The following is a 25,074-nucleotide window of genomic DNA, read 5'->3' as shown; positions in this document are numbered from 1 at the left end:
CGTGTCTGTTGTAGATTCTCCAACAACCCCAGCCTGAGTCTGCTGAGACCCTGTCTGTACTTCTCACCTCCTCCTCATATCACAAGCTACTTACACCTTGCAAGTCCCAATCAGCAACAGGTCAGAAGAACAGGCTATCACAGAAGAGTCCAGCAAGCCTGCCTGAGCACTGACTATTAGCCACTGGGAATTAAGAGGGCAGGGGAGTGAAGAAAGAGGGAAAACCCTAATGTGCTGTGATTCTTTACCACTCCCAAGCCTTTTTCTTTCCTTCCCCCACCTCTTGTCTCAGGGCCTTACATTGTATCTTCATCAAAAGCCAAGGAGCAACAGCAACAGATAGAAACTCCATGCTGCCACTCCCCAGCCATCCTCTCCCCGCAATTCCCAATCACTTCCCCTCCTTATCTTGCCCAGAGATATTTGGCTACTTTGAGGGTAAAAGCATGAGGGAAGAGTGAACAACTTGGAAAAGAGCAGAGCTGCATTCCTATGCAAACTTCAGGTGCACCCAGGTTCCTCACACCCCTCCAAAGCCCCCAGCCTTGGTTCCTCATCCTCAAGCCCAAACCAAGTCCTCACCCCCACACCTAATGGAGGTTCCATTCCCCCGTAGCTGGTCACGCCTGCCAGTGTGTTCTCAGAGTTCTCAAGGCTCAGGAATTTTGAGACTTTAAGTGGAAAGTCTGGAGTAATCTTTTACAACATACTTCACACTGCTTAACTGAGAGGAAATGCCATGCAGTTCTCTGGGCATCCCTCCAATCCTCTTTGCAGATACAAGGAATATCAGTGTTTCCTGCCCTCTGGATAGCTCTTCTTTTTTTTTAGACAGAGTCTCCCTCTGTCACCCAGGCTGGAGTGCAGTGGCCTGGTCTTGGCTCACTGCAAGCTCCACCTGCCAGGTTCATGCCATTCTCCTGCCTCAGCCTCTTGAGTAGCTAGGACTACAGGAGCCCGCCACCACACCCGGCTAATTTTTTTGTATTTTTAGTAGAGATGGGATTTCACTGGGTTAGCCAGGATGGTCTCAATCTCCGGACCTTGTGATCCTCACGCCTCGGACTCCCAAAGTGCTGGGATTACAGGCGTGAGCCACCGTGCCCAGCCTGGATAGCTCTTATCTAGAGCCCAGTGGAGATTTGCAGGGTGCTTTGACTTAACTTCCTCCTCCCCTGGCCCACAACTCAGCTCCCTGGCCCCTAATGACAAGTAGCAATGCAGGACCTCAGCTGTGGCACTATTTCTTCCTCTTCCAGGTTGTGTTGCAAAACAGTTAACTTCCCTTCTGCTACCCACATTTTACATCTTGACCACTTAGTTCCCTCTAATGCCATTGCAAATACTCACCATTCTCTCCTACTCCCAATGCCTGATGGGTGGGAAAGATATGAAGTAGACTCTTCATTCGTGCTGCTAGGACTACAGCTGGGCAGATATAGCCTGGAAATATTGAACTGAAACTGAATGAGTCTTCCATAGAAACCATGTTATAAGAGTTGTTAAAGTCTCTTCTACTGGTATCATGTTTTAAATACATGTGGGTAAGTTGCGATTTGTGTTCTGGCTGGAACCCTACCACCCTGTCCTTTCTATGCAAAAACGGGCACTGTAGCCTGGTCCAACAGCTTACAATTTCAGTAGCTGAAGCCTGACCTATTAAGGAGATCAGATAACTTTAGATTTACAAAGTTTACTAGCATACATGGAAATTGAATTATAGGAGAATAATTCCAGCTTTCATTAATGAAAATTATTTGAGGTATCACTGTAGCTATTGTTGTTGCTATTTGGTACCTAACATCATGCCTGGAACGTGTTATGTCCCAGTAAATGTTTTGTTAGATGCTATTGAGCAAATGACATTATAAAACCTGGGAAAATGGATGTATCTGTACTGAGTTGAGAATATCACAAAGGTGAGGCAGACGCAAGGTAACTTCAGTTGAGATTGGCTTGATCAAGTCATTGGGCGTCTCTGCAAATGAGCTGGAACTTGAAGATTTATCTTGGTGATGACAGTTGGTGGGGAGCATACATCAAAAGAGAGCTCTGGCTCTAAAACAGGAAGTGGTGAGGGCTTACTTCAAATAGGAGAGGTAGCTAATATAAGGATTTCTGGGAAATAGGAATCATATCTACTGGTAAGGTTGGAGCCGATGCTTGCTGATGCTAGCTTGCAGCATAGAGAAGTTCTATAAGATACTGGAGATTCCGCCATGTCCTTTTTCTACATCCTCTGACAGATGTTTAGTCCTTTTCTCTACATAGGGCCAAGGTCATAGAATATAACTGGGGTTGTAGGAATCTCCCTCTACCGTGACCTTCAAGTCCATCCAGCTCTAACCAGTGTCCAATTTAGAATCAGAAATCTGTAAATTTATTTATATTCATACTTGCATATGGGAATTTCTCTTCCTAGTTTCCTAATAAAGTGCCATTAGAAAAGTTTCTGTTTTTTCGTAGTTCACTAAGTGGGGAGAGATTTTCCTACAATTATGTTACAAGAATTCAAGAGAGCTAGGGTTGTTTGGGGAGTTCAAGGGAAAACCTCCTCTTTCCGTATCATTTATCCCCTTCTAGTAAGTCATAATCATTCTTCAAAGTCAAGTTCAAATGTCACATTCCCATTGAGTGATCCTTTCTCTGTTGTCTCCTGCTGTCTTGATCTGGACACCAGCGGTAGTACTTGTCATCTGGTATTCCTCCGCATCTGCCAGATTGTAAGATTCTTGAAGCTAGGAGCTAAGCCTTATTCACCTCTTGCACCTAGCATAATACAGTCATCTCTTGGTATCCTTGGGGGATTGATTCCAGGACCTCCTGGAGATACCAAAATCCATGGATACTCCAGTCCCTGATATAAAATGGTATAGTATTTGCATGTAACTTAATCACATCCTCCTGTATACTTTAAATCATTTCTAGATTACTTGTGATACCTAATACAATATAAATGCTATGTAAATGGTTGTTATGCTGTATTGTTTAGGCAATCATGACAAGAAAAGTCTGTACATGTTCAGTAAATAAACAATTTTTAAGTAAACATTTTATTTTGGAATAATTTTAGATTCATAGAAAAGTTGCAAAAATAATATACGAAGTTCCCATCTATCCTTCACCCATTTTCCTCTAATGGGAGCATCTTACATAACCATGGTCCATCAAAACTAGGAAGTTAACATTCGTATATTACTATTAATTAAACTCCAGATTTTCAACAGTTTTTCCACTAATGTTCTTTTTTTTGTTCCAGGACCCAATGCAGTATACCCCACTATATTTAGCCCTCATCTCTCCTTGATCTCTGTGACAATTTATCAGTCTTTCCTTGTTTTTTTAAAATCACGTTGACATTTTTTGTTTTGTTTGTTTGTTTGTTTGTTTGTTTGGGTTTTTTTTTTTTTTGAGATGGAGTCTCACTCTGTCGCCCAGGCGGGAGTGCAGTGGCTCGATCTCGGCTCACTGCAAGCTCCGCCTCCCGGGTTCACGCCATTCTCCTGCCTCAGCCTCCCGAGTAGCTGGGACTACAGGCGCCCGCCACCATGCCCGGCTAATTTTTTGTATTTTTAGTAGAGACGGGGTTTCACTGTGTTAGCCAGAACGGTTTCGATCTCCTGACCTTGTGATCCACCTGCCTCGGCCTCCCAAAGTGCTGGGATTACAGGCGTGAGCCATCGCGCCCGGCCACGTTGACAGTTTTAAGAGTGCCAGTCAGGTATTCTATAGAGCATTTCTCAGTTTGGAATTTTTCTCATATTTAGACCAGAGTTAGGTGTTTTGGAGGAGAGTACCACAAAGGTGAAGCAGACTCAATTTTTTAACAAAAATTTTCCCTTGTGGTTGGTTGAATCCACAGATGTGGACTCACGGACATGAAGGGTCAACTGACTTGGCACAAAAATGTCCCAGAGTTGAGCTGATCCGAGGAGTGGGGAGCAGCTATCCTCACTAGACCCCCACAGGAGCCACCGAGGGTGTACATGTCTCATTACGTGAGTCTCTGTTTTTCATGTAACCCAGCACACAAGAGTCAGAGGTCCAACTGCTACAGAATGCCAAACGTTTCACTGAGCAAATACAACAGCAGCAGTTTCACCTGCAGCAAGCTGATAATTTTCCAGAAGCATTCTCCACGGAGGTCTCCAAAATGAGAGAACAACTTCTCAAGTATCAAAATGAATATAATGCAGTGAAGGAAAGAGAGTTCCATAATCAGTACAGATTAAATAGGTAAGTGCACAGTTCTCTCCAGCACACTGAAAAGTCTTTTCCTCATAAATAGAAAAAAATCAGATTAAGTTGGAGGTAATTGAAGGAGTAGGAGATAGCAGTACGATGATGATTGCAAACCTAGTTCTCTTGATTCCTTAGAATGGAATGGGAATTCCCTGAACAAGAAAGTTACACTTCTCGAATAAAAGCTCAGGTGACAGAGATGGCTGCTGTGTTTTTCATGTCAGGAAAGCCATCTCATTGAGAGCTGCAGTCAGAGAACACACTCCACCAAACCAGTTATTAGCATTCCCTTGCCCTTCCCCTGCCCTGGCAGTGGCCCCCTCATCCCGTGACTATAGCAGTACCAGAGCACGCATCTGCATGGTGAGCACTTCTCCTCACATGCATTTTCCAAACAAGCCTCCATGAGCTGAGGGTCACATGTCATCTGGCTCACTCTATTCTTCTAAGAGAGCAGCAACAGGACCACATATGCAAACTTCATCTCCTACTACTAGATTGTTCCTCAGGATCAAGGAGAAAAGCTATATCCTTTTGGAAGACACATTTACTTATCCAAATTTAGAGGACGTCATTTAGTGAACTAAAGCAGACATTAAGTGCTAAAAGGGGAAATGTTATCTTCAAAATCTCTTCTAACATTCCCCCCATGGAGTAGCAAGGCACTGGAGGAGTTTGTTCAGCAAGTCATACTATTTAGATTAAATTTGAAAATGATTGCAATTCAAGTTTTCTGCTGTGGTGTGCTGTGTGCTGTGCCTGGGTACAGGAGAGAAAGCAAAACCGTTTCTCCTAGAGTTTGTTACCATTTAAGGTGGCAGAACTTTCTCTGGCTATTTTTAAGAGTAGGTGGACTTCTGACAGTGCAAATATAATTCGGTCCTTCCTAGAGATAAGCAAGTGACTTGAGCAACCTCTCAAAGACCTTGTAAGCCCTGGGTTTAAAATCCTCTCTTTGGGGCCTATTTTTTCACTGGCGGTGGGTGGGGGTGGGGTGTGAATAAAGAAGGTCAGTTTAATCAAGAGATCCTATTCAGGGGGGAAAATTGGAGGTTTTTTTGTCTTTCAATCTAAACTTGTTTCAGGCTTACCAGTGAGATCTATATAAAAAGAAAGCCCAGTTATTTCTGTGCTCTGTAAGTGCTCTTTCAGTTGAGAAAATAATGAAATTAAAACAATTGGTGGTTGTTCATTAGCATTGAAAATATGAATGCTTGACATTTCCATGAAAGAGTAAGAAGAACATAAGTCAGTTGATATTTAAATTGTTTAAAATTTCCAACTATTCCTGCCAAGAGAAAAAAACAAAAACCAAAACCAGAACTGTTGCCCTTTAGGTATAGACAGGCACATTATTCACTGAGATGGGAAGGAGACAATGCATACTGACCTGCGGTGAATAAGAACATTCAAAATGCACATTTGCAGAAATGTTTAGTGTGTATTCTTTTTGAATTTATAATGTATCATCCTTAAGCTTGAGAAGATTCCCTTGCATTCTCAAATATTAACAGCTCAAGAACTAACAAGCTTATTTTCATAAAAGTAATGGTGATACCAAAAGAAATACCAGTAAAGAATGAAGGGCTATGCATTTCATTGGCTTAACATATTTAGTATCACAGTCATGCACCACATAGTGGTGTTTCAGTCAACAATGGACTGTCTATATGGTGGTGGTCCCGTAACATTATAATGAAGCTGAAAATTTACTTTTGCCGAGTATTTACTATTCGATACATTTTATTTTTATTTTGGAGTGTACTCTTTCTACTTATGAAAAAAAATATTAACTGTAAAACAGCCTCGGGCAGGTCCTTTAGGAGGTATTCCAGAAAAAGGCATTGTTACAGGAGATAACAGCTCCTAAATACCTTCCAGTGGGACAAGATGTGGAGGCAGAAAATAATGACTTTGATGCTGACCCTGTGTAGGCCTAGGCTAATGTGTGTGTTTGTCTGTTTTTTTTATTGTTATTGTCGTTCTTTGTTTGTTTTGAGAGAGTCGTGCTCTGTCGCCCAGGCTGGAGTGCAGTGCAATTTTGGCTCACTGCAACCTCCGCTTCCTGGGTTCAAGCAATTCTCTGCCTCAGCCTCCCAAGTAGCTGGGATTACAGGTGCCCACCACCATGCCCAGCTAATTTTTGTATTTTTAGTAGAGGCGGGATTTCACCATCTTGGCCAGGGTGGTCTTGAACTCCTGTATGTCTTTGTTTTTAACAAAAATGTAAAAGTAAAAAGAAATTTAATTAAAAACCTTATATAATAAGAATACAAAAGGAAGAAAATATTTTTACACAGCTCTACAATGTGTTTGTATTTTAAGCTGTGCTATGAGTCAAAAGCTGAAAAAAGTAAATTTTGTAAAGTAAAAAAGTTACAGTAAATTTATTATCAAAGAAAAATATTTTTTATAAATGTAGCCTAAGTGTACAGTGTTTATAAGGTCCACAGTAGTGTAAGTAATGTCCTAGGTCTTCACATTCACTCACCACTCACTCACTCACCCACTGACTCACCCTGAGCAACTTCCAGCCCTGCAACCTCCATTCATGGTAAGTGCCCTAGACAGGTGTACCATTTTTTATCTTTTATGCCATATTTTTACTGTGTGTATTCTTTGTTTAGATACACAAATACTTATTGTGTTACAATTGCCTACAGTACTCAGTCCGGTAACCTGCTATGCAGGTCTATAGCCTAGGTGCAGTAGGCTTTACCACATAGCCTAGATGTGTAGTAGGCTACACCACGTAGGTTTGTGTAAGTGCACTCTGTGATGTTCACACAATGATGAAGCTGCCTAACGACACGTCTCTCAGAATATATTCCCATTGTTAAGCAGCACATGACTGCACATGACACAGAAACCAATTCCCTCCACACCCTCCCACTGACCTCCTTCCCCCTGGAAAAAGTAGATATTTCCATCCCCACATAAAAATAAAGAGATGAAGCTAATGAGAGAAAACTATTCATCCACATATACAGATGATATTTGTCAGACCAGCACAACAAACTCTTATTGAGTTTCTAGATAATAGAAGCCCAAATAACTAGCACTCCTCCACCCCAATATCTTCAGGAACTTCTGAATCATTGGCAACTACTAAGAACAACATATTGTTCAAATACTCTAGAGAAAGGATTTTACTGTGTAATTTTGTCAATTTTTTTGTGTATGTTCACATAACATAAATCTTTTAATGTTAATAAATCTAATTATCTGGTTGGTTGGTTGGTTAGTAATTAAATCTATGTTGCAGTAGTTTCTGTTTCTGGATTAATATTTATGACTTGATAAGCATGCAGTTCAGGAAATAATATGTAATCTATTTAAAGTTAAATTAATACATTGTAAATAAATAATAAAGTAATTAAATATTGTTGAACTTATTTTTTGAAACAAAACAGGAGTACTTACCTCTCTAAAATGTTTGAAAAGATTTTTCAGTACTCTCTTCAACCTTTGCCTTGCCTTGACTGTGTTACCTTTTGGGGCTTCCCTGTTTTCTAGTAATTCCTAAAATTTGGACAGCAAATACTTTGCGTCTTTCATGCAAAATCTGACGCATTCTGACCAGTCTTGGTCAGTTGGGGGAAACAAGGCTGTGGTGAGCTGGCACTGTCTGTTGCACTGTGAACACGGAGAGTGGGAACACTCAGGCCGCACACGTGCAGGGCTGTCCTGACGTGACCCTGACCTTGGTGACTGTTTACTCTCCCGTGGCTGGTTCCTGTGGTCCTTGTTGCACATTCAGGCTTTATTAGTTGTTTTCCATTCTTGGTCCAGTGCTGATAGCAAAGTTGGAACCAAGAAACAACAGATCTGGTAACAAAGGAAAGGAGGAATGATCTTAGCAACACATCTGGAATTCCAGAAAATTAGAATGTGACAGAAGAGGCATGTAGGTACTCAGGAGTAGTCACAAGGAAAAACTCATAGCTAGAACAGATTTTACCTTAACTTAAAAAAAAAAAATCTTTGCTCTTCTGTGGCAACAAATATCTTAAAAGAACTAACTTAGTTAGGTTTCTCTGAATGTGTTTCTCATTACTCAAAAAGAAGCACCTGAGACACTTGTTTGAAAGGAAGATCCCATCCAAAAAGTAATGATTATGATTTTTGCCCCAGCCCACCGCCCCCACCCAAAGTGACATTTGCTTATGTGACTCTGACTCACATGATAGTTAGAAGACCGTGGGTTCCAAAGGTGGTTCTCAGCCCTGACTGGTCAGTCACCTGAGTCTCCTCTCAGTGATCATTCAGTCTATGCAAAAACACTTCCAGTGACAGGAAGCTCTCAGCCTCCCACAGAGGCTCATGCCAACTTTGGAAATGCTCCTACACTTAAATGGTTGTTGGATTTGTTTATAAACCTACCTTCTTGCAACTTTCACCCATCCATGCTGTTTCTACTTCTGTGGTGAATGATGCCTCTCACACATGTCAGCATATCGGGCTTCCTGCATTATCTCTTCACCCATAGATCCTTAAAACCAAAAGCCTTTTGACTTTGCTTTAGAAAGGAAGTAAATCCTAAGGAGCTTTGATGTTGAAGCACCCCTTAGTCAGGAAAGCTGAAAAATGTCAGATTTAAGTTTTAATGCAAGTTTGAAAGGTTAGGAGTTAATACATACCAGGAGGCACAGAAACAGAAACATATTTTTGCCCCAGTAATCCCATGCAAAAGCGATAACCCAAAAGGAGAGAAGAAGATATAATGCATAAAGATATTGATATTTATGAAAGTGAAAAATTGGAAGCAATCTGAATTCTCAAAAAATGTGGAATATTTAAATAATGCATTCCAGAAATACCTTGTTACTGAACCTCTGTAGTCAGAGCTGTATTTGTGTGTCAGTTTAGCTTTGACTGTGTGACTTTGGAAAAGTTGCTTAACTCCTCAGTTTCTTCATTTGTACAACAAAAATAACAATTCCTACTTAGCAAGGCTGTGAATTTTAGATGTGATGCATTTAAAGCACCTGGCCCACAGTATGTTCAGTATATGATAAATAATACTTAAGATTATTTTATTATGGTATATCTACCCAGTAGAAAACCTTGAAAATAGCTATTATTATAAAGTCTGTTTAGCAACTTAGGAAAATATTTTAATTAAATGTTAGGTAAAAATGGACTCAACCACACATATACATTTAAAATAAGTTTATTAAAAGATAACAGGGAAAATAAAAATGATCAACCATGTGTGATGGAGTAGGATTATAATCTTTAAAAATAGAAAAATACATTCCTTTTAGAGGAAATAAGTCAGTATTTCTTAATAAAAAAAGAAAAATATCATAGAAATGTAAGTTTTAAATGTCCTAAAGAATTAGTCATTTTATGTTTGTTTAAACATAAAAATATATTTAAAGGAAAGACCATAAGTCACATCTTGTGAAAGAGCTTGCTGTCACCATTTTGAAACTCAGAAATACTCAGGTTGCCTTTACAACCGAAAGATAGTAGCACACTACCACCCCCTGGTGGCAGCATGCCCAAGGTGTAGGATCAATACCTGGGAAGTAAAATACCACTAATGTATATGCAAGCTCTAAAAGCAAAGGCATAACTATTTAAAGATCTAAACTCAGCTTCAATTTGTGGTCTAGACAACTAATCTATATTAAATTCAATGTGACACATGTATTACAAAATTCATCTACATTATTGCAAATAAAATGTCATAAAAATAACATAATCCCATTAAAAAGTAGGCAAAGGACATAGACATTTTTCAAAAGAAGACAAATGGCTAAGAATCAAATGAAAAAAGTTCATCACTAATCAGAGAAATGCAAATTAAAACCACAATGATATATCATTTTATACCAGTCAGAATAGCTATTATTAAAAAGATAAAAAATAAGATGTTGGTGGAGTGCTGAGTAAAGGGAACACTTATACATTGTTGCTAGGAATGTGATTGGTACAAGCTCTATGGAAAACAGCATGGATGTTTCTCAAAGAACTAAAAATAGAACTACTAATCTATCTGGCAATCCTACTATTGGCTATATACCCAAGAAAAAGAAATCATATCCAAAAGATACCTGACTCATATGTTTATTGCAACACTATTCACAATAGCAAAGATAAGGAATCAAACTAAGTGTCTGTCAAGAGATTGGATAAAGAAAATGTGACATATATATACAATGGAATACTATTCAGTCATAAAATGAAATCATGTCTTTTGCAGTAACATGGATGGAACTGAAGGCCATTATCTTAAGTGAAAAAAACAAACAGCCAAATACCACATGTTCTCATAAGTGGGAGCTAAGTAATGTGTACATGTGGACATAGAGTGTGGGCTAGTAGATACTGGAGACTTAGAAGGATGGGAGGACAGAAGGAGGGTGAAGGATGAGAAATGACTTAATGGGTATACATGTATATAATTTGAGTGATGGTTGTACCAAAAGCCCTGACGTCACCACACTGCAATATATCCATGTAACAAAACTGCACTTGTATCCCTTAAATGTATACAAATGAGAAAACCTGGTGTGCATGTGCTTTTAGCTCATGTTCCTAGATCTATGGGCTAGTGGGATCTGTTTATTTTTTATAACCAGTGGACATAATTGTCTGTGTATTCATTTATTTCATATGATTTTCCAAGTGTGATCGATATGAACTTTAAAATCTTTCCATATTGGGAAATCATATGACTTCTTCGGCACTTAATAGTTAGTCATTAAATGCAGAATAGCAAGAAAAATGAAAAATACATCTCTAGATTTCTTCAGGAAATCTGGTCGATAAAACAGTTCAAAATACGGTTATTGGAAGAAATACGCAATTATATCGAACTCATTTTGTTTAGAACATTCAAGCTATTTGAAGCAATTTCCAAAATGTCATTCTAGCATCGTGTCCTCTCATCTTATTAGTTAAAATAAAAATATAAACTTTTTTTGTATTTTCTCATGAATAAGTGAACAAAACCGTATGTTCCCATTCACTGTCTGTACTTTCTAATGTTTTTATTTCTTTTGTTTGTTAATCTCAATTTACAATGATGACTGGCTTTTAGAAAAACATTTCTTTCTATAGATGCCAAGTATATCCAATTGATTGATGGGATTATTGTGTTTGACTATGTCCTTAACTGATCTTCTGACTTCTGGATCTGTGCACTTTTGATAGAGGGATGTTGAAGTCTCCAACTGTGAGAGTGGATTCATCTACTTCTCCTTGCACTTCTATCAGTTTTGCCTCGTGTATTTTGATGTTCTGTTGTTAGGTGCAAATATATTAAGAATCCATTGGCCGGGCGCTGTGGCTCTCACCTGTAATCCCAGCACTTTGAAAGGCTGAGGCAGTCAGATCACGAAGTTGAGATCAAGACCATCCTGGCCAACATGGTGAAATCCTGTCTCTACTAAAAATACAAAAATTAGCTGGGCGTGGTGGTGCACACTTGTAGTCCCAGCTACTCGGGAGGCTGAGGCAGGAGATTCGCTTGAACCCACGAGGCGGAGGTTGCAGTGAGCCGAGATCGCACCACTGCACTCCAGCCTGGCGACAGATTGAGACTCTGTCTCAAAAAAAAAAAAAAAAAAAAAGAATTCATTAGGTCTTCTCAGAGGATTGACTCTTTTATCATTATATAATGCCCCTCTTTGTCTCTGATAACTTTTTCTTGCTCTGAAGTCCGTTCTGTCTGAAATTAATTTAGTGACTCATCTTTTTTTAATGTTAGCATGGCATATCTTTCTCTATCCATTTACTTTTAATATATATGTGTCTTTATATTTAAACTGGATTATTGGCAAACACAGCATATAATTTGAGTCTTGTTTTTGTTTGTTTGTTTGTTTGTTTTTCTTTTTGGATCCATTGTGACAATCTTTTAACTGACATTTAAAATGATTACTGTTGTAGTTGGGTTAATATCTTCTGCCATATTTTCACTGTTCTCTATTTGTTGTGCTTGTTGTTCATTCCTGTTTTTGTTCTCTCTTTTTATGCCTTTTGTGGTTTTAACTAAGCATTTAATATAATTCCATTTTCTCTCCTTTCTTAGTATATCAGTTGTACATCTTTTTTTACTTTAAGTGGTTGCCATGGAGTTTGCAATATACATTTACAACTAATTTAAGACCATTTTCAAATAACACTATACCACTTCAGGTACTTTTTAAATAACAAAATAGTCCTATTCCTCCTTCCTATCCCTTGTATCATTGCTGTCATTCATTTCACTTACGCATGGGCATACATAAATATATATGCATATGTAATTGAATACATTGCTGCTGTTATAAATTTGAACAGTGTTATCTAGTATCTCAAGAATAAGACAAAAGCTTTTCTTTTACCTTCGCTGATTCCATCGCTAATGCTCTTCATTTGTGTAGAACTGAGTTTCTGACCTATATAATTTTCCTTCCCTCTAAAGAGCTTCCTTTAACATTTCTTGCAAAGCAGTTCTATTGACAAACAAATGTCCTCAATTTTTATCTGAGAAAGGCTTTATTTCTCCTTTACTTTGGAGAATAATTTCACAAGGTACAGAGCTTTAGTTTGGTGGTTTTTTCTCTCAACACTTTAAATATTTCACTCTACTCTCTTCTTGTGTGTATGGCTTCTGAGGAGAAATCGGATGTAATTCTTTGTTCCTCCATAGGTAAGTGTGTTTTTCCTGTAACTTCTCTCAGGAATTTTCATTATCTTTGACTTTCTGTAATTTACATATGATATGTCTAAGTGTTCTTTGAGCTTCCTGGATCTGTAGTTTATTTTCCTGCATTAATCTGAAGGAAATTCTCAGACATTATTGCTTCAGGAATTTCTCGTGTTCCTTTCTTTCTTCTCCTGGTATTCCTCTTATAAGTATTTATGCCTTTTGTAGTTGTCCCAGAGTTCTTGGATATTCTGGTATTTTCCTAGTCTTTTTTTTTTTTTTCCAGTTTGGGTAGTGTCTAGTAAGATATCCTCAAGCTCAGAGATTCCTTCCTCAGCCAAGTTCGTTCTGTTAGTAAGCCTATTAGAGGCATTCTTCATTTCTGATACAGTGCTTTTGATCTCTGGTATTTGTGTGTGTGTGTGTGTGTGTGTGTGTGTGTGTGTTTGGTTGTTTGTTTTTGAGACAGAGTCTCACTCTGTCCAGGCTGGAGTACAGTGGCACAATCTCGGCTCACTGCAACCTCTGCCTCCCAGGTTCAAGACAATCTCCTGCTTCAGCCTCCTGAGTAGCTGGGATTACAGGTGGCCGCCAATACGCCCAGCTAATTTTTGTATTTTTTGTAGAGATGGGATTTCACCATATTGGCCAGGCTGGTCTTGAACTCCTGACATCAAGTTATCTGCCCGCCTCAGCCTCCCAAAGTGCTGGGATTACAGGCATGAACCACCACGCCTGGCTGAGTATTTCTTTTTTATTATTTCTTAGAATTTCCTTCTCTCTACTTAAACTGCCCATTTCAGGATTGAGTTTATCTGTTAGCGTTCTTAGCCTATTAGTCATAGTTGTTTTAAATTCCTGATAATTCACACATCCCTGCCATATCTGATTCTGATGGTTGCTCTGTCTCTTCAGACTGTGTTTTTTGCCTTTCAGTGTCCCTTCCAGTTTTTTTCTTGATAGCCAGACACGATGTACTGGGTAAAAGGAATTGCTTTAAATAGGACTTCAGGAACATGGTGGTAAGGTGTGGAGGGAGGGGAGCATTCTACAGTGTTGTGATTAGGTCTCAGTAGCAGAGGTCATATGTAATGGGAGCCCACAGGAGCCAAAATTCTGGGGGAAGGGAACCTTTGGAGCTGTGATTCTCAAGAGAATTAAAAAGTCTCTTTTGCTCACTCGCTCTTGTGCTCTTTCTCTCACACAGATGTCAGTAAATTTGAAGATAAAAATTGTCCAATCTGAACAGAGAGAAAAAAATTTTGAATAAAAATGAACAGATCCATGGCCGGGCGCAGTGGCTCACACCTGTAATCCCAGCACTTTGGGAGGCCGAGGCAGGCAGATCACCTGAGGTCAGGAGTTCAAAACGAGGCTGGCTAACATGGTGAAACCCCGTCTTTACTGAAAATACAAATATTAGCTGGACGTGGTGGCACGTGCCTATGGTCCCAGCTATCTGGGAGGCTGAGGCAGGAGAATTGCTGGAACCCACAAGGTAGAGGTTGCAGTGAGCCGAGATCATGGCACTGCACTCCAGCCTGGGGAATAGAGCGAGACTCCATCTCAAAAACAAACAAACAAACAAACAAACAAAAACAGATCTATAGGCATCCATGAGACAATAACACAATATCTAATTTATGTCACTGGAGTTGCAGTAAGAGAAGAGAAGGTATATGATTATGAAAAAAATTGGAAGGAATGGCTGAAAACTCTCCATGTTTGGTGAAAGAAAAGCCCACAGATTCAAAAAGCTCAAAGAGCCCCAAACAGGGTAAACTCAAAGAAATATGTTCCAAATGCATCACAGTAAAACTTGAAAATTAAAAATGAAGAAAAAATCTTGAAAGAAGCAAGAAACGGGCTTCAAGAATGACGCTCATGTTTATAATTTTGAAAATTAAGTGAATTGAAATGCCATTACCAAAAGAAGGAATAGAAAAACAGTAGGTTTCAGATGGGAAGATAATGAGTTTTAATTTGAGGGGCCTTTGATATACACAACTGGAATTGCCCAGTAAGAAATTAAACATAAAAATTTGGAGCTCCGGGGAAATTCTGAACTGGAAATAAGGATGTTTAACACATCACTGTAACTGGCACTGTGGAAACGGTATACAGAATAAGAAAAGGAGAAGTTAGGCTTCAGCTAGACTATGCAATAAGAACAAATCTTAAAATCTCAGCAGAAGAACTCAATGGAATTTTGTTTCTCACTCATAGCACAGTCCAGTGCAAGTCATGCAGCCACCTCTATCCTTAGCTTTGCCAGCTGGAGCACGTGCCTTCCAAGTTCAACATGGCTGGGGAAGACATTTGTTACTTACTTCCACTCACCTTCCTTGGGCAAATTAGTCCAATGGCCCCAATCCAAATGCAAGGGAGACTGTGAAATATAGTCCCCCTGTGTGTCCAGGAAGGGAAAATGGTGCAGCAAACAATGGCAATGTGTCTGTCACAAGGGCCAAAGGCAGATCCTTATAAACTTAGCCAATGACAGGATAGAAGTGTAGACAAGGTGTGCCCACCTGGACTGCTTATGAGTTCATGCCACAATTTTAATAGCTTGTAGTGGAAACAAAAGTAAAAATAATTGTCCTCAAATACCCATACCTAATAACCACTTAGAGTTGGCTCCTGGTCTAAATCTGCCCTTCACCTGAAATATCCATTCAGTCTCTTATGTATCCATGTCCCTATCACATCTGGATCTCTGTCAAGTTTCCTCTGGCTCTAGCATTCGTTATACCTCAGGAATGCAATTGTCACACAAAACTGAAACCGAGCTCTTCGAATAACCCTTCTTCACACCTTTGAACAACTGTGGACTCTTCTGTGATTTCTGTGAGGGTTTTCTGCAATCTGGATGTAGAAGAATGTGGTGCAATAGGTCATTCTGAGTGACGATCTATTTCCATATGTATGCCCCTATCTCATTCAGCACACACATTATTTTAAATAGTGAAGACGGGAACAAAACTAATTTCAGTTCCATTTATTCATATTAATTTTTACTGGATGGCAACTATATGCAGGTACTTTTTAAGATGATGATGCAATGGTAAACTGGGAGCTAGGTTCTCTAGTGGGGAGATGTGTAATATAATGTCAGGTCATGATGAATACTGTATAGAAAAGTAAAGCAAAACAAGGAAAGAGTTTTGAGGACTATTGGTACTGTTTTAGATAGATGGCCAGGCACCTCTATGAGAAGGCGATATCGGTACAGGTCTGCATGAAGCAAGAAGTGAGCTATGCAAAGATCTGTGGCGAGAGCATACCAGCTGGAGGGATCAGATAGGGCAAAGGCCCTGAGGTAGAATCAAGCTTGGCAAGAAAGCCAGTGTGACTGGTGACAGAGAGTGGCAGGCTGTGAGACTAGAGAGGCTGATGAGGCAGGGCCATGTAGGTTTGGGAAAGGAGTTCAAATTTTGGTCCAGGTGTGATGGGAATTTATCAAGCAGGGAAGTGAGGTGATCTTATTTACATGTTAAAAAATCACTGTGGTATGGGTGGAGAATTGACTTTAATGGGCAAAGGTGGATGCAGGCAAAGTAGGAGATCGATTGGGAGGCTGTAGCAGGAATCCAGGCAGGCACCCGCCCATTCCAAGTAACGTAAAGGAGAAAAAGCCCAGAGCCTGCTGGGAAGGACCCTGTGTCCCGAGGCCCGTGGTCCCCGACATTTATAATGTGCTGAGATAACTCCTCTAAGTGGGTGTATGTTCACAAAGTTGTGGTGGGAGTCCTGGGGAGGAGGAAGCACCCCAATGCACCTGTGATTCAGGAAAGGCGTCATAAAGAATGGACACCAGGTTGCCTGGCAGACAAGCATGAGAATGACATTCTGCGATGAGAAGATAGAAAGTTGTTATTACAGAAAGAGCTTATTTCTTTGTACTTTTTCAAACTTGATTATTTTTTTTTTTTGCAGCTTAAAGGAAGAAAAAATCATCATAGTAAAAGAATTTGAGAAGATACCAAAGCCAGGAGTAAGTCTTAGATGATATAGAGTTTCTTAAATACAGCTGGATTCAATCATCCCTTTTTATAAATATTAACGTTTATCACAACCACCATAGCCTGAAACATTTTAAAGATTCTAAAGTCTTAACTATGAATGATGCTGAAAAGACTAGCTACATAACTTCTGGAGTAAATATAAGTGATGCCTATTATAGACTTTAGCAACTTGGCATCTAATTTAGGCTGTATTTAGTTGGACAATATCTGCTTTGTTTCCAGAAGAAAAAAAGATTCTGTGGTTGACACTAAAAATATTATTTTGCTATAGCTATTACCCTCATAGCTCTCTGAACATCTCAAGTTATTACAATAAATTTTTACAAAGAAAATGTATCACTTATCTATTCCTGCCTAGCAAATCATCCCAGAACTTAGTGGCTTAAAACAACAACCATTTCATTTTTTTACAGTTCCAAATTCTTCTGGTCTGAGCTGGCCGAATTGGGGCTGGGTAATCTAGGATAGCTCCATTCATATACCAGCCATTTGGTAGGCTACTTGGTCTAAGGTCACATGTCACTAGTTGGTCACATGATGGTGGAAGGGTTTCCAGCCTCAATAAAGAGCAAACTCCAATATGTAAGACCTTTTTGGGCCTCTGCTAAAATCATTTTTGGTAATACCCCATTGGCCAATGCAAGTGTTATAACATGGGCAAGTCTAGAATCAAGTTGGCCCTACCTCTTAATGGGAAGAATGATCAAGACAATGCAAAGGGACATGCATACCCTGCAGATAGGAGGAATTTGTGGCCACTTTTTACAATCTATTATAGAATGTAAATAGAATGATCACCATACTTTGCACTCCTTCCACCTTCTGATAATCCAAAAGTGTGTTGGTGGTGGTTTAATTCCAAGGCCAGCTCACAAAAAAACCTCTTTAGCATAGAGTAAAATACTATTAATTCAAATAAGTATGCCAAACCATCATTTACAATACAGATTTTATGGGAAAAACATTTTGAATTTTCATTCAGATCCTAGGATCACCAATGATGCTCTCACCCAGCAGTGGTGGGAGGAGGGAGCCATGCAGAAAGCCCAGGGCAGGCTAAATAGACCCAGCACTTAGTCATTAGTAAGAGTAACGTGTAGACCTTCTGAGTGTAAGAAGCCTTCTCTCCCATAAGTCAAACCCTCCCCAGGTAATCAGACATGAGACAAAGATCTTTGATGATTCTGGGGTAGATGGTATTTGGGGAGAATGTGCATGAGCTAGAGAAGTAATATCAATAAGAAAGTGGGGGATGAAGGAGTGCAAAGTGTTGGGTATCCAAATATGAACACCTTTATCTTTAGTTCCCATGTGACTCAGGTTAACCATAAGTCAGATATTCACAGATTATTTGCATCTGATTTTGTCAGATCACAAAGCTACTAGAAAACAGACTGTACATTTTTTTTTCATGCTTCTTGGTATGAAATAAAAATTAACACATAAAATGAAACGTTTTTAAATGGAGGATAGAAAAGAGCACTAATAAAAGAATTCAAATGTTGTGTTTAATTATACATGTAGTATCATTATCATGCCTTTGTTAAAGATGTCAGAAATCATAAGTTGCATTTAGCTCTATGAGAAATCATTTAACCTTGTGAGAAATCATTCATGAACTTCAAAACAAATATAATCAAAATGGTGAGTGAAATTAGTTTTAGTTCAGTTTTTAGGTAGATAAATGTTTGCTCAGACTATATAACCTAATCATCTTCACGACTTTTAAAGGAAATGGAGAAGAAGATGAAAATATTGAGAGAAAGCACTGAAGAATTACGTAAAGAAATAATGCAGAAGAAATTAGAAATTAAAAATTTACGAGAAGATTTGGCATCTAAACAAAAGCAATTACTAAAAGAGCAGAAGGAACTAGAAGAATTGTTGGGACATCAGGTCGTCCTAAAGGTGTGCTACTTACCGTTGATATTTAAACATTGTGCCTTGCATGGATATAAAAGTGTGTGGGTATCAAGAGTAACCAGCAGGTTGGATAAAGAGGGGTATTGTCTCACAAACTGAAATGTCTGCATTGCGTTTGATCCTATCAAACTAAATCTAGGCTCTGGGAATTCACAAAAGACCTTAGGGTGTTTGGGAGTATCACTCTAATTTGGAGCCCTCACCCTGCAGAAAAGGTCTCTCCTGACCTCACCACACATTTCTGGACATTAGAAACAAGTGTCACAAACACAGTTGTTTCCTTGAAGAACAACCATGGCCAGGCACAGTGGCTCACACCTGTAATCCCAGCACTTTGTGAGGCCAAGGCGGTGGATCACCTGAGGTTAGGAGTTCGAGACCAGCCTGGCCAACATGGTGAAACGCTGTCTCTACTAAAAATACAAAAATTAGCCGGTGTGTGATGGTGGATGCCTCTAATCCCAGCTACTCGGGAGGCTGAGGCAGGAGAATTTCTTGAACCCGGGAGGTGGAGATTGCAGTGAGCTGAGATCACGCCACTGCACTCTAGCCTGGGTGACAGAGTGAGACTCCCTCTCAAAAACAACAACAACAACAAAACGCACACACACACACACACACCTACACACATACAAAAACAACCAAATGTCCTAACCTCTCACATATGTTTGTATTACTTTATCCTTGTCGGAGTGCATTCCACTTCCTCTCAGTAGAAAAGGGATGAGAGGCCTGTATTTATGTTTTAGGAGATAATGAATTAAAATTCATTTTACTTTGAAAAATGTATAAATGGCTCTCAAAACAGTTTTAATAACCTAGAGTTGTTTTAAAAACAACATCTGAAACTCATTGGCTTAGGGTATAATGGTGATATACTTTGACCTATTTTTCTATAACAGTCCGAGAGCAGTCAGCCAAGATGTGCCCAGCTACTGTCCAGAACATAGGACCCTAGCAGAGATGGATTTAACAGGAACCCAGTGAAGCTTAAGCTTCAGGCCCCTCACTTGCATGAACCTCTTCCAAGATGCTGCACCTAAGTTAGCATTTGTAATTGTTTACTCTTTCTGTTAACAAGGGCCCCCCAGATTGTACAAGTTTCAGCCCCACAAAATTTGATCTGCCCCAGGACTGAGCAAGATCCCACAGAGAAATGTCTCGCCCACCACACTGCAGTGACGGATTCAACCTCCCTGCATGTGTGTTACCCCTGGCTCCAAAGTCCAATGACAACCTCGGGCAGGAAGGGGCTTTTCTATAACCCTTGCTGAGTACGTAAGACTCTTGAGACTTCAACTGAACCTCCCATGAATCCACAGAGCATAGTAGGAGGTGCGGTGTTAGACAAACTTAGCTTCTGAGCTTGGCCTTGCCACTTACTAGCTGTGTGACTTCGGGAAACTTATTTAACTTCTTGTAGCATGAGTCTTAGGCAGGGCTCCCCAGAAACAGACCCTAAGACAACTACTAATGGAGGGAGAACTCTAAGGAGAATCCTATAGGAGACGGAGGGAAGCAGGATAGAGCTGGGGAAGAAGCTGGGCCAGAATACAGCTGCTTCAGGAGAACTCTAGTCTCAGCCTGATCCCATGGAGAACTCAAGAAGTCATGAGTTGCATCACAGAGGCTGTTGCACCCAGAGGTGGGGATGGTGGGTGTCTGTTAGATCACCACATCAGTTAGTCATTGGTCGCAGCTTGCTCCCTTCCTCCCTCCACCCCCTGGCTCCCATTCCCTGACAAGGCAGCTCTGCTCAGCCAGTGACAATCTGATGGAGAGGAGATTAAGCATGATCCATTAGCAGTCACCCCTGCCACATTTGAGGGATGGGTGGGCAGACAGGCCCTGGCTTATGATGGTTCAGCTTATGATTTTTCTACTTTACAGTGGTGTGAAAGCAGTATGCATTTAGTAGACACCATGCTTCAAGTACCCATGCAACCATTCCATTTTTCATTTTCAGTATTGAATAAATTACATTTATTGTACAGTATTCAATATGTTATGTTTATTTACTGTGTGGCACTCAACACTTTATTATATAATAAGCTTTGTGTTAGGTGAACTGTAGATTAATAAAAGTGTCCTGAGAATGTAGGCTAGGCTAAGCTATGATTTCAGTAGGTTAGGTGTATTAAATGCATTTTCAACTTAAGATAGTTTCAACTTACAGTGGGTTTATTGGGACGTAACTCCATTGTATGTGGAGGAGCATCTGTACCTCCACAAAGGGAATGTGGGCAGAGGACCAACAGTATTTGCTACACTCAGTTACCTCCTCTTCAAAATGATAACAAATATAGCTCTCTTACAAGGTCACCGTGAGTATTAAATGGGATAATTAAAGCACACAGGGCAGATGGTAAGTATCTACATATTGTAGTTCCTTTCTCTCTCATATTTAATTTTCTTGTCTTAATTGCTTGTAGCCGAAGACCGCATAATTTAACATGATTTTGTTTCTTTACTAGGATGAAGTGGCCCACCATCAAACCATTCCAGTACAAATTGGAAAAGAGATAGAAAAAATAACACGCAAAAAAGTGTATGATTTAATATTTTTACTTTGAATCCCTGCCAGTCCAAGTTATGTGTGCACACTAGAACAAGAGTACTAACCACTGGACACATTAAATTACTATGATAATTTTAGAAATTTCTGCTTTGGGCCCTGTCTAGGTTGTTTATATCAAGTTCTTTAAAAGAAAGTAATGTACCAAATTACTATCATTCATAATATTTATGGCTTAATTATGGGTCAAGATTCTGTTGCCAATTTATAAATCATATTTTTATGGAGAAGTTCAATTGACTTTAACAGAGCGGTGCATGGGATAAATTATGCGAACTGGTTAGAATTTCATAGTCTAGAAGTATATCAGCCAGGCAGCAGCCCAAAGCCCAAATAATAGTAACTCCCCACTTTGCCACCCATTCATGTGTATAACACCCCTCAGATATTCAGAGTAGATTGGGAGGCAGAGGTCATTGAGGAAATTCTCAGTGTTTAAGGAACCAAAAAAGATAAGGATTTTAAGTGAAGATACAAAAATTCTGGAAAAGTAATATAATTACTCCGGTGACTAATCTTAAGGGGAAAAATTAGGCAGGCACTAGTAACTGTTCTAAAAACTAAGCTCACCAACATCAAAGTTGAGAAACTCAGGTCAGTTCCGGGAGGCTGGTCAGGACGAGGGTTGAATCACAGGAGATGGTAGCAAATTGGGATCTGCAGAGAAAGTAGGGAGGCTGGGCAAACTCCTGCCTTCCGTGGCACTCAGTGGAGATATCCTCCAAGTCCCACCCATCTGTGGTCTTTACCCACTGCTGAGATCATTGAATTTATGACTATCTCTTCTGCTGCCTGGTTAGAAAGCAAGAATAGGTAAAGCCAGCATAGCCTCAAAATAAGGCAAATGTGTGTGTGTGTGTGTGTGTGTGTGTGTGTGTGTGTGTGTGTGTGTGTATCCCCTACAGAGAAATGGAAAAGAAAAAAATTGTCTTGGAACAAGAAGTCAAAACGCTAAATGACTCCCTAAAGAAAGTTGAAAACAAGGTTAGTGCTATAGTGGAAGAGAAGGAAAATGTAATAAAGGAAGTTGAAGGCAAACGAGCCTTACTTGAAATCAAAGAACGAGAACATAACCAATTGGTCAAGCTATTGGAATTAGCCAGAGAGAATGAAGCAACTTCATTAACTGAAAGGTTAGTTATATTTATGTATGTTACGTTCTGTCATCTAAATTTTTCTTCAACTTATATTTGAGAATTCAAAATCTCACTTTGGTGTTGAGTTAATAAATATTTTAAAATAATTTTAAATCAACTTTTACCCTTAATATATTATCAAATAAAGCACTTTGAAGTATTTTTTGATACTTTACTCAAATTTTCTCAATTTTCTGTTACCAGATTTTCAGGATATAATCTGTTGTATGTTGTAAGTTTCTGAATGTGCCTTTGGAAAATTTACCACTGGAGTATGTTATGTTCAGGGATTTTGCCAACAAATGAATGATACTTCTTAGGCCATCTTGACTTTTTTCTAACAGAAGCAATTTCGTGGTGTAATTCCCTAGGAGAGTTTTATGTCCTGCTTTTTTGTTTGTTTTTTGAGATGGAGTCTTGCTCTGTCACCAGGCTGGAGTGCAGTGGCACGATCTTGGCTCACTGCAACCTCTGCCTCCCGGGTTCAAGTGATTATCCTGCCTCAGCCTCCCGAGTAGTTGGGACTACAGGTGCGCACCACCACGCCCGGCTAATTTTTTTTTTCTTCTCATTAGAGACAGGGTTTCACCATGTTGGCCAGGTGGTCTCGATCTCTTGACCTCGTGATCCACCCGCTTTGGCCTCCCAAAGTGCTGGGATTACAGGCATGAGCCACCGCGCCCAGCCTATGTCCTGCTTTTAAGTAAAATTTCAAGGAAACTGGAGACTTCTATCTCTGCCAGTCTGTTATTTTTCTGGGGGGTGGGGGTTATAAGACTGCAGTTCTAAATGATACCAACTCACAAACCTAGTTGCCTTTGGCATTATTTACAATTTATGATTCCAACATGAGAATAGTCGTGTGTATATACTGAGCATGCTGTCTTTTATTAAACTTTTAAGTTCAAGGTTACACATACAGGTTTGTTATAGGTAAACTTGTGTCATGGGGGGTTGTTGTACAGATTATTTTGTTATCCAAGTATTAAGCCTAGTACCTATTATTTTTCCTGGTTCTCTCCCTTCTCCCATCCTCTACCCTCCAAAAGGCTCCAGTGTGTGTTGTTCTTCTCTATGTGCCCATGTATCCTCATCATTTTGCTCCCACTTATAAGTGAGAACATGTGATATTTGGTTTTCTGTCCCTGCATTGGTTTGCTAAGGATAATGACCTCCAGCTCCATCCACGTTCCTGCAAAGGATATGATCTCATTCTTTTTTATGGCTGCATAATAGTCTGTGGCATATGTACCACATTTTCTTTATCTGGTCTACCATTGATGGGCATTTAGGTTGGTTCTATGTCTTTGCTATTGTGAATAGCACTGTGATGAGCAAATGTGTGCATGTGTCTTTAGGATATAACAGTTTATATTCCTTTGAGTATATACCCAGTAATAGGATTGCTGGGTCAAACGGTAGTTCTGTTTTTAGGTCTTTGCCAGAAGAGATTGGGAGCCAATATTCAGCATGCTGTCTTGATAAGTTTTGAAAAACATTTAGGACAGCTGATAACAAAATCATTTTCATCTTCTTCCTTTACCTGGAACAGAGGGATCTTGGATCTCAATTTACGCAACAGTCTCATTGACAAGCAGAACTACCATGATGAACTTTCTCGTAACCAAAGAGAGAAAGAACGAGATTTTCGAAATTTAAGAAAGATGGAACTGCTCTTGAAAGTGTCCTGGGATGCACTTAGGCAAACTCAAGCACTGCATCAAAGGCTTCTATTAGAGGTGAGGGCTGTAAACTACCATCTGATTTTTAAGCTTGGTGCTAACTTTTGAAGTAAAAATATTTTAGGAAGTTGTTTTTGCTGCCAGTAGAGAAGAAGAAAATACAAGTAACAGAGAAAAGGTAATTTTCAAATGCGTCAAGTCTATTATGAAATCTATAGTCCTATAATGTTTCGTAATCTCATTTTGCTAACCCAAGATTAGAGAAATGTCTTGTTTGGATCAGTCATCCATCAGCCTGACCTGGGGAAATGACTGGACTATCCAGTTCTAGAAGAGCTAGAGGGTTCACTGCAGAATGGGGCCAAGTGGATCATTATTTTCACCAGTTGAAAGAGTCAGATCCGGCATGGTGTCATGGCAGACTATAACAGTGAAGGACTAGATCAAATTACGTAGATATAGATGATCAGCAGCCTGCACTTCCGACTAGCCAAGGGCAATCCAGAACCCAATATCAGGCTGCCTGGCTAATTCTGTGCAGGGTCAGAGGTGTACTCCAGTCAGAAGATGCTCAAGACAACTGTTACCTGCCTCTGTGTTCCCAAGTGAGGGGTCCGGTTGCCCCTGGCTCTCTTTTCTCTCAGAGGGCACTCCCTGTGGTAAATGACCAAGTGCCACTGAAAGGGCAGAGGATCCTTGAGAGGGCTGCAGCCCTGTGCTAGAGCCTTCCTTGAGCGAAAAAGGGGTCAACCTCTGAGATGAAGCAGCTAGGTGTATAGAAACCTTCCCCATTCTCTTCAGGACTGTCATGCTCCAGAACCTTATGGAGGGTCACGACCTAAGAAAT

At 39.8% G+C, this 25,074-nt stretch overlaps 2 protein-coding genes across 8 annotated transcripts in view; one reads left to right on the top strand and one right to left on the bottom strand.

Annotated features, from left to right (window-relative positions):
• The window catches only part of FGL2 (fibrinogen like 2), a 53,215-nt gene extending 44,421 nt beyond the window's left edge, over window positions 1-8,794 (bottom strand). Inside the window, exons 1-2 of the mRNA XM_004045636.5 lie at window positions 8,626-8,794; window positions 7,666-8,070 (exon numbers count right to left, since the gene is read on the bottom strand). The gene's annotated coding sequence lies outside the window, so the exon portion shown is untranslated. The remainder of the gene's footprint in view (window positions 1-7,665; window positions 8,071-8,625) is intronic.
• The window catches only part of CCDC146 (coiled-coil domain containing 146), a 172,122-nt gene that overhangs the window by 115,017 nt on the left and 32,031 nt on the right, over window positions 1-25,074 (top strand). For 4 of the 7 annotated variants that reach the window (XM_031012923.3, XM_055392519.2, XM_019030754.4 and 1 more), the window contains 6 exons: window positions 4,027-4,236; window positions 16,823-16,880; window positions 18,643-18,819; window positions 21,309-21,382; window positions 22,315-22,542; window positions 24,098-24,284. In XM_031012923.3, the coding sequence (XP_030868783.2) occupies window positions 4,027-4,236; window positions 16,823-16,880; window positions 18,643-18,819; window positions 21,309-21,382; window positions 22,315-22,542; window positions 24,098-24,284 (934 nt within the window). The remainder of the gene's footprint in view (window positions 1-4,026; window positions 4,237-16,822; window positions 16,881-18,642; window positions 18,820-21,308; window positions 21,383-22,314; window positions 22,543-24,097; window positions 24,285-25,074) is intronic. The other 3 variants (XM_055392522.2, XM_055392521.2, XM_063708682.1) reach the window with 1 other exon arrangement.

Source organism: Gorilla gorilla, chromosome 6, assembly GCF_029281585.2.
Source record: "Gorilla gorilla gorilla isolate KB3781 chromosome 6, NHGRI_mGorGor1-v2.1_pri, whole genome shotgun sequence".
Classification (NCBI taxonomy): Eukaryota; Metazoa; Chordata; class Mammalia; order Primates; family Hominidae; genus Gorilla; species Gorilla gorilla.
Note: the sequence above shows the minus strand (reverse complement) of the source record. Positions and strands in the feature narration are given on the sequence as shown.